The sequence below is a fragment of the Perna viridis genome, chromosome 14 (assembly GCF_037379345.1).
Source record: "Perna viridis isolate PV_CMFRI_1.1 ecotype Kerala chromosome 14, ASM3737934v1, whole genome shotgun sequence".
In the NCBI taxonomy this organism is placed as follows: domain Eukaryota; kingdom Metazoa; phylum Mollusca; class Bivalvia; order Mytilida; family Mytilidae; genus Perna; species Perna viridis.
The window spans coordinates 32,921,505-32,935,948 of NC_142458.1; the positions used below are offsets into that span (position 1 = coordinate 32,921,505).

Consider the following 14,444-nt stretch of genomic DNA (forward strand, 5'->3'; position numbering starts at 1 on the left):
TTTGCTAAGTTCTGAATGAAAGAGTGCAAAAGGAAAAGTACACTTTATCGGCCTTTTCACTTATGAAATTAAGCTATTGGCTAAAATATTTTTTATTTATAATTTATTCTATGAAATTTAGTATATAATCAATTAGATATTGATTATTTTTAATAAGTAAGGTGGCGATGAACGCGCAGTAAAATGCCAGTGTGATTGCTAATTTGCATAATGTCAATTTCAATCATGCGTATCAAAATAAACGCTTACGGCTACGTGCGAATTAAAATTATCCACCTGACCTCTATGATTAATTAGGCAACAACTAACCGATTTGCCGAGCAATTAATGAACAATTAATTCATTAACATTTTGCCTCATATCGATCATGATCATGTGACTTCTCAGACAAACAAAAATGGTGTCCTAAGAAGTACGTGGACTTTGTTGTAAACATGTAAGCCACACAGTTGGCAAGGAAACAAAGTCAATTTCATCAGCTCAAATGTGAGAAATATGGAGGACTCAGCAGAGTCAAAAACGGACAATGCTGATAAAGAGTTTTTAGGTAAGGGGCAATCTTTTTTCTTCTGGTACATTCCAACATTTTGCATAGTCATGAGAAAGCATGGGAGTTTCCAAAATAAGTATGACGAATGCGTAAAATGATTAACCAAGCTTTGATTAAAGAAACTGACCCCACAGCCAAACGCATAAAATGCAGTTTTATTACCTAAAAATTTGCAGTACAAAATGCATTATGCAATTTCTGAGCTTGAGGCTGATTATGCAATACTTTATATTTTAATTTCTTGTGGCAAGTGTAATAAAGCCAATGAAAGCTGCTTGTTGACCTCTTAACTTGCAAAATGTTTATTGCTCAATAATTCCATGACACACCCATATTAACCATAGGGTCCAAATCAGATGAGGCATTTGGGTCTTTTTTAGAGAAGTGTAAAGCTGCTATGGAGAGGTTATCATGTAAACATCAAATTTCAAGACATCAATCCCAACAACAATACAATTTTTTTTTAGAAATTTTATGCAATTTGTTACAAAAATGTGCATGTATGTACTATATTTTGTATTACATTTGAATTTGTATAAATGTTATGATATCACATTGATTGGTATTATAAGGGGCCAGTGTACCATTTAGCACATTACTACTGAAAATGTCCCTTTAAATCAAAATGTTAAAGAAAGAATGGCCCATTGAAATTTTGGTTGTATACACAATGGTATAAGAAATGACCCATCTTGCAACTTAAGGTACGAGGACACAATTAAATTTGTAGTGCATTTCAAAAGACCCATTTTGACATATAAAAAAAATTCCACTGCTTCAAACTTAATAAAAGTTCACCAATATCATATTATATGGAAACATGTATAAAAGCAGATTTATATAAGAGTGCCAGAAAAATTCACCATCTTTTTTTATTTTAGCAACTTTGCTTTGGAGACCCCGTCAGACATGAAAAGTGACCACTGCCAAATGTCCTAAATTTTGACCTTCTTCCATGGGACCAAATCACATCTTCCACATAAAATTACAGAATAAAAAAAAAACCCTTGTAAATTTGATCCTTGCCCTACATTTCTGCAGTAAATACTAAGCAATAAAGTTTATGACAGCAAAGAAAAAAAATCAGGAGGAAACACACTAAAAAAGAAGGAACTGTAATTAATTGTGATCTGGTACCTTAAGTCCCATGCCAATAAAGATTGAAGACCAACGTAAGTATTGGTCATTACATTACCTACTTACACAAAAATATATTTGTACATGTACATGTAACAACAAACCATTTTTACATGCACATGTACTTAATTGTCTTGTTTTATACAACTTAGTAAACTTTAAAAGCTTGGTACATGTATAAAGAATAGACCTTTATCCCATTTGTTTGGGGTTGATAAATGGTTGTTGAGTAGAGTGGATTTTCCTTTGTCTTGAAGACTAGACATTATACATGTACTTGTATTACTGCACAATGTACTTACATGTATCTGAATTTATTGTTGATAAATTTGTATTATAGACATACTATTACATATACTTAATGTATGTATTATTACACATGTATATAAAAAATACTTCGGACTATGAACTTTGTATGCTTACAGGAAGTTCAAATTCCTCTTTAGAACTGAAGAAAGTAAAACCTCCAAATAAAAAGAAACATGAGGATGAGGTTGAAAGTCTCCAGAACATCATAAAAGAGAAGGAAGGCAAACTTGTATCCTTAACCATTATTTACAACTACCATATAATCCAGAATTAAGTATTAAATGAAGGGTTAAACTTGCTTGAAACAGTAAAAAAATGTTACATCTGCAAAGGAATGAAAGCACAGTTTTATTTGGAACTTTCCAAGTTAATTTCATGTTTTATCCACTACATATGCACACATACATGTATCTATAGATAAGATAATTACCTTATGGGATTATTTCTTTTAATTAAATGTCTGCCACAAGTGAATAAGCTAAAACTACATGCTAACTAATATATATCTAGATGGTTATGGTTGAATTGATACTTATTGGTTGCTGAATAAGTACAAATGTACAGGTACTTCTAAATAGTTACATTGTATGGTTGAATTTATACCTCTTGTTGACTGAAGAGGTAACTTTAGATAGTTTCACTGAACACTGGATAGTTTTGGCTGAATTTGTATCTTGTAACGGAGAATTTTTTGTTTTTTAACAATCCTTAACAATATCTTAGAAAGCGATCACTGGTGTCAATCTCCCAGCACAGCTCAAGGCTACCAGGGCTGAAAAGTTGGCAGTAATTGAAAAACTTAAGAAGATAGACACTGACTTGAAGACTTTGTCTCAGCAAATCACTAAGAAGGTAAGAATTAGTCAAGTAGCTTGTCAGCATAATTTTTTTTTCCGCATTGATTTTAATTTTTTTGTATATATTTATTCCTTTTTGACTTTGGGACATGAAAATAAAAACACACCAATTATTATTCTTGAATTTGTTGGGTTATTTTTCTTTGCATATATTCTGGGAATGTGAAATTACATTGTGAAATACCAGGTAACACAGCAACATACTTTCACAATTAAAACTCAAAATTTTCAAAACTCACAAAATATAATAAGAATAGGTATGGTGTATAAATTACTTAAATGTATATGGTTTGCAAGGGTGAGATTTAATGTGTCGACTTTCATGCTGACATAAATCTGTTTAGATTAAACCCTTTTGAACTGAAGCTTATGTTTATGCAAGTGTGCATAGTTTACACAGGTTTATTTTTTTGAAGTTGCTAGTATTGTTAGTGACTTCTTTCACTCGTAATTTGAGTACTTTACATTCACATATGATTTGCATAATGATAAAAAATGTATTACTACATCACCTTATGCTGCTGATCAGTGCCCTAAAACTGTCAATTCTAACTTCATATGAGATCAAAATGTACCTCTTAAATGTCATACACATGTGTTCTAAGTGTATGAGAACATGAAGTTTACATTAAAAGATGAAATGATCGGTTTGCATTGAACTTATGTAATATTCCTCAGTCTCCAATTCAGACACAGGGGCTTGTTACAATGGACTATTTAGGTCATAAACATTACCAGGGCCCCTATACACACATATGTATGACCTATATAGTCATTACCAGTTGTTTAATCTGGTTTCCTGATCAATATCATAATGGTGCACTATACAGTTACATTTAGGTGCACTGTTTTGCACAGTAAGTTGACCCGGTCAAATTTTGTAGAACTTAATATTAAAAGTTGAAATTTGGTGGATATATTGTTAAAATGTAGTTAAGAATTTTTACATAGACAGGTGTAATAAATGTAATGGTAAGCAGATATAATTTAAATGCAGAATGATATCTGGAACGTTACATTCCTCTGCCATATTAGGTTCTCTCTTCAACATCAGCTGGCTGATTTTCAAAATACCTTATTTTGTACGAACTTTCGGAAATAAAATTGTGAGAAAATGTATCAAACAGGGTGTTATTATTTTTATTATTTTTACCCCTTGTCCCCTCCTCCATGGATGCTTTCATCCTGTGCTAGTGTCTAAGTGCCTGATGTTTAATAAAACATTGTATTTTGCTGTTAGTTTTAGAAAGGCAACTCTGAATTGTACTAAAACTCAGTAATATTTTTTTCAGTTAGTTACCATGGCTACTGGATTTTATGATAAAAATCACTGAATTACTGATAAATTACTTGAATCTCCACACATCAAGGATTAGAAAAAAATGTACTTTTTTATGAAAAGAAAACACTTTTTGTGTGGAATGCCTCAAAACAGCTTTATTTCAACAAAATGAGACCAAATTTTCAGAATTGACCATCTAAGCGACCCAAATATCTCTAAAAATTTGAGAGAAACTTGTGGAACGAAAACATTATCCTCACTTTCTGGTAACCAGTTGTTTTGATTGAGAAACATTTTGGTCATCATGGTTACAAAAGAGTAATCATATCAAGGGAACTAAGATTCTAGCGGAAGTCACCTGATTTTAGAGCATATCACATTCTTCTGGATGTTGAAAGCAAGCCAAAAATCAGTGGCATAGAATATTTTTTTTATGATTAGCAGCTTTGAAGACTTCATTCTTTGTTTTAAATTGACTTACCAGATATCTTTTGAAGTCCCTATAGATATCTTGTTTGTACATGTTTCTGGTTCAGCCACGGTTTAGCCTTGGTTCAGTTCAGTCATGGTTAAGTCTTGGTTCAGCCATGGTTCAACCATGGTTTAGCATTGGTTCAGTTTTGACATGTTTCTGGTTCAGTCATGGTTCAGCCATGGTTATGTCTTGGTTCAGCCATGGTTCAGCCATGGTTTAGCCTTGGTTCAGTTTTAACATGTTTCACTGTTTAGATTTCAGGTGCTCAGAAGATATACTAGTAAGATGATTAGACTCTGTAAGATGTAGTAATATGTCAGGACTGAAAAGGAATGTTTTTAAGTAATGTCAATATTCTCTGAGGTTTAAAATTACCAAATGAATGCCGAGTAATGTAAAAATTTCCTACAATATTTTCTCTTAGGTAAGGCCTTCTATGATGTTATTGGAATGGCAAACAAGATTAAAGCTGTTTGAATAGTTGTTTTTACAAAATAAAGTACATGTATTTAAATAATGTAGTATTTCTTTATTTTTTTTAGAAAGGTGTGCAAGACCAGCTTAACTCCAGGCTACATTATAGAGCTGAAGAGAGAATTGATGATGCTATTAGGTGAGTGTTTGGACCTGAGGCTTGGGTGAAAATGAAACACATGAAAATGTAGCAGTATCCAAGTTTTTTAAGTTGGAAAACTTCATAAAATATTAATACTTTTTTACTTATTACTATATATTTGTCGTTGTTACTCTATTTGGGTTCTTGTTGAAAGGGAGAGCCCATATGGATTAACACATGTGAAATTACAATATTAATTATTTTTTATTATTTCTTGTTCCATTATGAAGTGACAAATTTTTAAGATTTTTTGGCAGAAACTTATTTTTGTACCCTACAATGGAAGTTGTCATCTCTTAACAATCCTAAGTCATTGTGTAGAGTGACACTGTGACCCTTCTGCTACATAACTGTGACTTTTTAGCTGACCTTGCCAAAGGCCATATGAGATATTGCCATCACTTGGTGTCCATTGTCCTCCGTCGTCATCAACAATTATACAAAACTCTTCTCGTCTGAAACTACTTGACTAATTAGAACCAAACTTGAATGTTCCTTGGAGTATCCTGCATAGAACTGATGTGGGGATTTATGATTAGTCAAAAAACATGGCCGCCGTTACGAAAAATAGAACATAGGGGTCAGACGTTAGTTTTTCACATATATCTCCTGAACTGTTAGGTTTAGCTGAATTTTGATAGGGGTAAAAGTGTTCAGCATGATGAGATGATGGAGTTATTGCCCTTTTTCAACGATTTTTGCTATTTTTAATGTTATTTCTTCCCAAAATCTTCTCCTCTGACACTACTTGATCAATTGAAACCAAACTTTGTATGAATGTTCCTTGGCGTGTACTGCATAGAACTGATGTGTGGATTTTTGATTCGTGGAAAAAAAACATGGCCACCATTGCTAAAAATAGAACATAGGGGTCAGACAGTAGTTTTTCACATATATCTTCTTAACTTTTAGGTTTAGCTGAATTCTGACTGGGTAAAAGTGTTCAACATGATGAGATCTGTCTGTGGTCAAATTTTAGTTTTAATCCGTTAGGGTCTCACTAACCACTTCTAACGTTTCCATTACTTTACATGTTAAAAAAGTAATTTTCAAAGTCTCACTGTGAATTCCCAGGACAAATGACATCTTAAAGCTGCATACCATTGCGAAGCTTGGAAAATAAGGCTTCCAAAATCATTATGCTAATGGTACGATCATAGTATAAATTCTTCACAAAATTTACTTGAATAAATAATACTGAAAATCCACATTTTTACCTGTTCTGCTAACTGACAGCATGGAGGCAAATTACTCACACATGTAAACAATATTCATACACTTTTGTAGTTAATTACATATATGATTTTAAAGTTCACATTCTCAGCTTTATTTTGACTACTTTTAATCATAATACACACAAATAATGCACTTACAATGCATATGTCTAGGTTCAGTGTGTTTTTGGTACTACATAGGGGGGTGGCCATTTGACCTGGAAGTGGTTAGTGAGACCTAGGCCATGATGGAGTTATTGCCCTTTTTCAACGATTTTTGCTATTTTTAATGTTATTTCTTTCCAAAATCTTCTCCTCTGACACTACTTGACCAATTGAAACCAAACTTTGTATGAATGTTCCTTGGCGTGTACTGCATAGAACTGATGTGGGGATTTTTGATTCGTGGAAAAAAAACATGGCCACCATTGCTAAAAATAGAACATAGGGGTCAGACAGTAGTTTTTCACATATATCTTCTTAACTTTTAGGTTTAGCTGAATTCTGACTGGGTAAAAGTGTTCAACATGATGAGATCTATCTGTGGTCAAATTTTGGTTTTAATCTGTTAGTCCATGATGGAATTATTACCCTTTTTCAATGATTTTTGCTATTTTTAATGTTATTTCTTTCCAAAATCTTCTCCTCTGACACTACTTGACCAATTGAAACCAAACTTGGTATGAATGAATCCTTTGGGTATCCTGCATAGAACTGATGTGGGGATTTTTGATTTGTCGAAAAAACATGGCCGCCGTTACAAAAATAGAACATAGGGGTCAGACAGTAGTTTTTCACATATATCTCCAAAACCGTTAGGTGAAATGATCCATATTATTAGGACTACAAAAGTCTTCAGACTTCTTGTAAGAGTTATTGCCCTTGAAAGGGGAAAAATGACTTTTTTTTTAAATAGTTTTCAGTCAATATTTTGAAAACTATGATAGATTAAAAGAAACTTTCAATTGTTGAAAAGATCTTGTAATTGTCCTACCAAAGACTTCTTGGACAAAACTTGTTTAATTTATTGCCTTTGAAAGTCAATATTCAACAAGGTGAGTGATTCAGGCTCCTGGGAGCTTCTTGTTGGTATTCATGAATCTTTAACTTTATAGGAAACAATATCCACCCTTCTTATAGGGCCACTTTGATTTCTGTTTGAACTGGAGTTGAGTGTTTTAGAAATTGCAGAAAAAATTGTGTGTCAATAGCTCTTAGTTTATTCCCCTTAAAATTGTGTCCAAATTGAATCATGTGTCCACATTGGTCATCAAATGTACAGGTTTCAACAGGCTGTGGGGGTATAAGTCCAGGTATTAGTCCTTTTATGGGCAATGTCTAGTTTTAACTGCAATGTGGTTTAGTGGTCTTCTCATATTTCACCTATTTACACTTGTTTTCTGTGGTAGGAAACTAAGATGGCAACTACAGAACCAGAATTTCAAGTTATCAGAGGAGAAAAAGATAGTTGCAGAAATTGACAGTCTAAATCGGTCCAAGAAAGATCTGAGGTAAAATAAAGCAATATGACATAGATATGTTTCTACAGTATGACCTTAAAAAAGACGTGACATAAAAAATATCATTTTATAAATGTTTATATTTATAAAAATGATAGGATGTTTAGATACGAGTGTAACAAACGTTTTCCTATTAGGTTAGCACTAAATAAAGTTAGAAAGATTTATTTGTATTTTCAGAACGATTTAATTAATATGCATAAATGAAAACTAGAAGTAACGCTCAGTTATCATACATGGAAGTGCTATGTCGTTGGTTCTCAATTTCCATTTGGGTACATTGAAATGTATACACATGCCCAAAAAAATTAATGCATCTTCGAAAATAGCTTGTATATATGATGCAGAGTGGTCCACTGATCTGTGTATGGGTGCAATAATCGCATTCAGAAAGTAAGAAGACATAAGTTCTTGTTTTCTGTAAGCTTTACATTTTCGTTAGGCATACATCTCTGCGTGATGAATTCACAACTACTTTCACACTATTTTAGGGCTTGTACAGGTGGGTACAACTAAAATAGTGACACTCTGTGTATCATTCTTTCTTTGCCACTGGGTTATATTAATAAACAAGCCTGGTAGACCAAGAGATAGCGTGTGCAGCTTGTTTTATCTTGACAGGGTTCGATGATCTGTGACACAGGTGTCGACTCAGGTGTATGACTTCGATAATAATTGAAATATAATTGAATTTCTTTTGTCTTACGGATTTTGAAATATAACAATTTACAATTTTGACTCAATACACAGTATATAACAGGTGACCCTAGGTGAGTTTAAGGGAGCTTTTCTAGTACAGACAATATGTTTTTACAGGTCTGTTTAAATATTTAATTATACCTAAAAAGATTTAGAACTCGAGGAAGCTTCAGCTTGAAACCCTTTTGGGTTATCAAATAAAATTATCAAAAACCAATAAAAAATAAACCTGTTCATATTATCCTCTGTACTTGCAGGGACTTTATATTACACTCCCTGGTACTGATACACTTGTCAGGAGTAACGTTCCTGAAGGGATGAAATCAATATTTACATTGAAGATCGAGATCGGAAGAATTTAAATCTTAGAATGTGAATTTAATTTACTGAAAGTAAAAAGTTCAATCTTACATGACAGAACATAATGAAGTATTTCTATGTAATCTTAGAAAAGAAGTGGTGTTGTCTCACTGTGGACAGTCTTGTCTTAATACATGTAATAGTTTAATATTTCTGACATTGTTTATCATTTTCTTCTCGAAGTGGTTTAAATTAATACAACTAAGTATATATTCGCTGGCAAACTTAAAATTTCAATATTTTCACATTCAGTTGTAGAAATCATGTATTAAATGCAGAAACCCCACATATTTCAACCATTCGATATATGAATTGAGAACCAGTGACTTAACATGGTCATGTGATCCAATGGCTAATTAAAATTTTGTATGGCTTGGGTCATCGTCGATTTTGTATAATTTATCTTCAATCAAATGATGAAAGTGACTACAAGGGGCATTTTGATTATATATACAGTATATATTTGGTGTATTAGCCAAATAAACCAAAAATTAAAAAAATAAATTTTTGTGTCACGCCTCCTTTAATTGTAGCTGATATTTTTTACCCCTGAATTGCATTCTTTTGAACAACATTTTTTGAGTCCTGGTTCCCTTGATTTTCCTCTTCAAGCTTTGTTGATCAAAATGACTTGTATATGATATCCCTTTGATGCTTGTTATAAATGTCTGACATTCATCTTAACATGTTCAGTACTTATGTTTTCTGTTGTAGCAATTTTCTTGCAGCAAAGAAAGAAGTAGATGGCATCAGAGAAAGACAAAGAAGAATGAGAGAAGAGAGAGATGTAAGTCTCCTATGAAAATGTTTTAAAGAAGTCTCCTATGAAAATGGTTTAAAGACATTTCAGTGTAATTAATGTGTAGTTCCAGAGTTGTTTATTTATTTATTTTTTTTGTAACCTTAAGGCAGCAAAGATTGACATAACATGAAGTTATTTTATCATGAAGCTGTGAATGTTGAATTTGGAGACTTGAATGAAGTTTCAGCTGGGAAAACATAAGGATTTTTGAAAAATCTTGCATTAAAGTGGCCAAAGGAGTGCTTGAAGTTTTCTAAAATACAGATATTTAATTGCTTTTGTCTACCAACAATAATAATTGGAAGAGAAATTATATCTTCACCCAAATGATGAGTTTTGAAATGTATTTCATGGGGTGAATGATTTTAAGTATTGGAGTGATTGCCTTTGATTTTAGATAAATAAAGATTCTGGGGTTTGAGGTAACTGAGTTTTGTTATTTGATTATGAATTTTCTAATTTTTTTTTTAAATTGGCTTTATGTATTACAGAGATATCAGAAAAATGTAAATCACTTGAGAAAGAATGAAGATGAGTTTAAAAAGAAAATGGATGAAAGAAAGAAAGAGGTGCATATGCTGAAAAAAGGTAGATGATGAATGACTTACTTTTTGTCATTTTGAAATAAAGAAAATTTTGGAGTTTTAACTATACATTAAGTGATCACTTAAAGTAAAGTTTTACATATCCCGCCACACGAAGAGGCACGGTATTATGTGGTACCTTCCAAAATTTGCCTGTCCTTCTGTCTGTTAGCCATCAGAACAGATCAATAATTTTTTTGGAAAACTTCGCACTTTTCCCTTTTTTACCTTTACAGTGTGGGGCATCACTTAATGTTTCATTAATGCCATATGTTTAACATTGGTGATGGTACTTCAAATTTTGATCAAATTTCTAGATACTGGAGCAATCTTTACTCTATTTAGTTTGAGTCGTACATTTTAGAAATTTTTTTTTTACAGAGATAGACAAAATGTATGGTCAGAAACGACACTTGATTCAGGATTATCGACAACAGGAGAAAGAATACAATGAAGTCAAAGATGAGATGAAGAAACAAAAAAAGAGGGACAGTTTTAAACGCAAAGAAGAAAGTAAATCTCATATGGAGGCATTTCAAAATGACATGTAGGTTTCTGATTCTAATATACTATATAGAAGAAAACTTAAAGAAAAGGAACAACAAAACAAAAACACATCATCGTATTGACATTTCTGTTTGTAAGCAGGAAAAAAACGTCCATCACTGGTACATTAAGTAAAGGTTACAAAAAAACATCATATTGACATTTCTGTTTGTAAGCAGGGAAAACGTCCATCACTGGTACATTAAATAAAGGTCACAAAAAACATCATATTGACATTTCTGTTTGTAAGCAGGAAAAAACGTCCATCACTGGTACATTAAATAAAGGTCACAAAAAACATCGTATTGACCTTTCTGTTTGTAAGCAGGAAAAAAACGTCCATCACTGGTACATTAAATAAAAGTCACAAAAAACATCATATTGACATTTCTGTTTGTAAGCAGGAAAAAAACGTCCATCACTGGTACATTAAGTGAAGGTCACAAAAAACATTGTATTGACATTTGTAAGCAGGAAAAAAACATCCATCACTGGTACATTAAATAAAGGTCACAAAAAACATTGTATTGACCTTTCTGTTTGTAAGCAGGAAAAAACGTCCATCACTGGTACATTAAATAAAGGTCACAAAAAACATTGTATTGACATTTGTAAGCAGGAAAAAAACGTCCATCACTGGTACATTAAGTAAAGGTTACAAAAAAACATCATATTGACATTTCTGTTTGTAAGCAGGGAAAACGTCCATCACTGGTACATTAAATAAAGGTCACAAAAAACATCATATTGACATTTCTGTTTGTAAGCAGGAAAAAACGTCCATCACTGGTACATTAAATAAAGGTCACAAAAAACATCGTATTGACCTTTCTGTTTGTAAGCAGGAAAAAACGTCCATCACTGGTACATTAAATAAAGGTCACAAAAAACATTGTATTGACATTTGTAAGCAGGAAAAAAACGTCCATCACTGGTACATTAAATAAAGGTCACAAAAAAGGAGTTTTCCACAGTGGATGTACACAGTTTCAAATTAATGTAAACTTGAAAAAAGAATAAAAAACAATATTAATGAAAAAAATGAAGACAAAAGATAAACATAAAAAACTAATTGTTAGCCTAGGGTTTAATTTGAAAAAGAGTGACAATGGAACATTCAGTATAATAAAATAAATAACTTATAGCTTAGAGGGTGAAAGAGCACTGTGACCCCTTGAAAATACATTGTCATTCTTGGCTATGTTTCAGGATGACAGCATTTTTCTTGGGGTAACAAACTGGTCTATGGCCCTCTATGTTATTTATGTACGATTTTATAGATTTATCAGGGTATGACGTTAAAGGCTGTCCTATTTCTTGAGACAAGTAAAATTGACATTCGGATAAGTAAAGTTCAGTGATACCTGCTTGAAGAACAACTAGATTTCTCTGAATGTTTAACATGGATCATCAGTAGAGGGCTACCTAACATTTACTTTGGTCAAGTGATGTTTTATTCAAACTGCAACATATAGCAAGGCTCTCAAAAAATTAACATCAGTTCCTGTGTACATGTAATTGGTTGTTTTTTCTCACTGTGTCAATGCCATGTGGTGATGTTAGCTTAATCATCTTCATAAATCTTGTACAAAATTTAAAACCAGACAGTTAAGAAGACTTTTTATCACTGTACATGGTATTACTTATATTACCCTTATTTAATGGTCAATGATTATTTACATGTTTTGTATTTTACGTTTTAGAGAGGAATTTGGTGTGCAGCGAGAGCCTTATGAAGATGAAATAAAGTTATGTAATACCTTGATAAATTACCTGCAGAAATTCCAGGTGAATGAAGAAGATGATGTTGTGGAGGTAGAAGAAGTATCTAAAAACCCAGGTAAGGCTTAACATAAGTGATCTAAAAACTCAGGTAAGGCTTAACATAAGTGATCCAAAAACCCAGGTAAAGCTTAACAAAAGTGATCCAGAAGCCCAGGTAAGGCTTAACAAATTTATCAATTTGCAGTATCCATAAGAATCATGCAAAGGTCTTGTATTGTTTACCCAAAGGCTTCTATGATAAATATACAGTTTTTATATTACTATTTTTTAAATAAACAAGGCATTTCAATCTAACTTTTGACCATGAACTTCTATTAAGGAAATATGAAAAATCTCTTGTAGGTGCACTTTAGAAAAAAAAAAAACCCAGAAACTTTGGTACACTAGAACTGGTTGAATTTTCTACTTTCACTTTAATTTTGAGTTCATTAAACAGACTCCTTTTCTGAAGCATTATTTTTCATGTAAATACTGACTTTCATTAAAAATAGTTTTTATTGTCATAGTCCGATATTTATCCTGTACTTTGGAGGAGAAAATGATAGTCATTTACAAAAATAAAACCAAAAAATGGGAAAAGGCAAAGAGGAAGCACACTATATTTTGTAGCCTCCAAAGTGATTGGTAGAATACTGTAGTTCTGATTTCATTATTTATACCCCCTTCCTCTTGCAAAGTAGTTTCAGAATAAATATATTTAGTCCAAGCAGTTTAAATGAATATTTTTAGCTTTAAAAAGAAAACAGTGACAGTTTTACACGGTGCATTATTGAGTAACTTAAACAGTGACAGTTTTACACAGTGCATTATTAAGTAACTCAAACAGTGACAGTTTTACACGGTGCATTATTGAGTAACTTAAACACTGACAGTTTTACACGGTGCATTGTTGAGTAACTTAAACAGTGACAGTTTTACACGGTGCATTATTGAGTAACTCAAACAGTGACAGTTTTACACGGTGCATTATTGAGTAACTCAAACAGTAACAGTTTTACACGGTGGATTATTGAGTAACTTATTGGGGAAATCCACAAAGTTGTAAATAAGCCAATTAAGGTATAGTTCTTAGTTCTTAAATAAATGTGAAAAGTTTACGCACCATTTACTTGTAAACTTAAAGTTGCATTTACTGTGTTCAGGTGGAGTAGTGGATGAATTAGAAGGAGGTAAATACATACTGCTAAAGAAGACGGAAGATAAAGAATATTCTGGTAACAGACCAACAAGACGTAGATCTAGTAAAAAGGGCAAGAAATTTAGTGTGGTACGTACTTATATTAGTTTTTAATAGTAGTGCAACAAAGTAGAGAAATTTAAATGTCATTAAAGTCTCCTTTAACAAAATTTCTGAAAGCAAAAAAAAAAAAACAGACTATGTGCATAGGACACTAATGCCCCAGCTACTGAAATTTAAACGATTGAGGTTGGGAACTTGCCCTGAGTCATACTGACAATAAATCCATCATGCTGAACCTTCATACAAATATTCAGATCTCTTTCAAAAGGTTTCCATGGTAATCTAACAGAACATTCCAATTTGTGCATCACAGTACAGGACAGTCATTCTAAATCTTTTCCACAATTTTCCACTTGATAAGTCTAGTATTAATTATACAAGTAAGAACAATAGCACCACATACTAAATTATAAATCATTCTAATGAAAGGTTGTTAAGTTTACTGAAAAATTTTGCAGATCCATATAG

The 14,444-nt window shown here is 32.4% G+C and overlaps 1 protein-coding gene across 1 annotated transcript in view; it reads left to right on the top strand.

Moving 5' to 3' along the window:
* Positions 1–358: 358 nt before the first annotated feature.
* LOC148599039 (sterile alpha motif domain-containing protein 9-like) overlaps positions 359–14,444 on the top strand; it is a gene marked incomplete in the record, with an annotated part of 31,085 nt that continues 16,999 nt past the window's right edge. Inside the window, 10 exon segments of the mRNA XM_088562631.1 lie at positions 359–547; positions 2,113–2,225; positions 2,720–2,848; positions 5,153–5,223; positions 7,850–7,951; positions 9,734–9,806; positions 10,313–10,409; positions 10,787–10,952; positions 12,655–12,791; positions 13,879–14,003. Coding sequence (XP_088418757.1) covers positions 496–547; positions 2,113–2,225; positions 2,720–2,848; positions 5,153–5,223; positions 7,850–7,951; positions 9,734–9,806; positions 10,313–10,409; positions 10,787–10,952; positions 12,655–12,791; positions 13,879–14,003 — 1,065 coding nt within the window.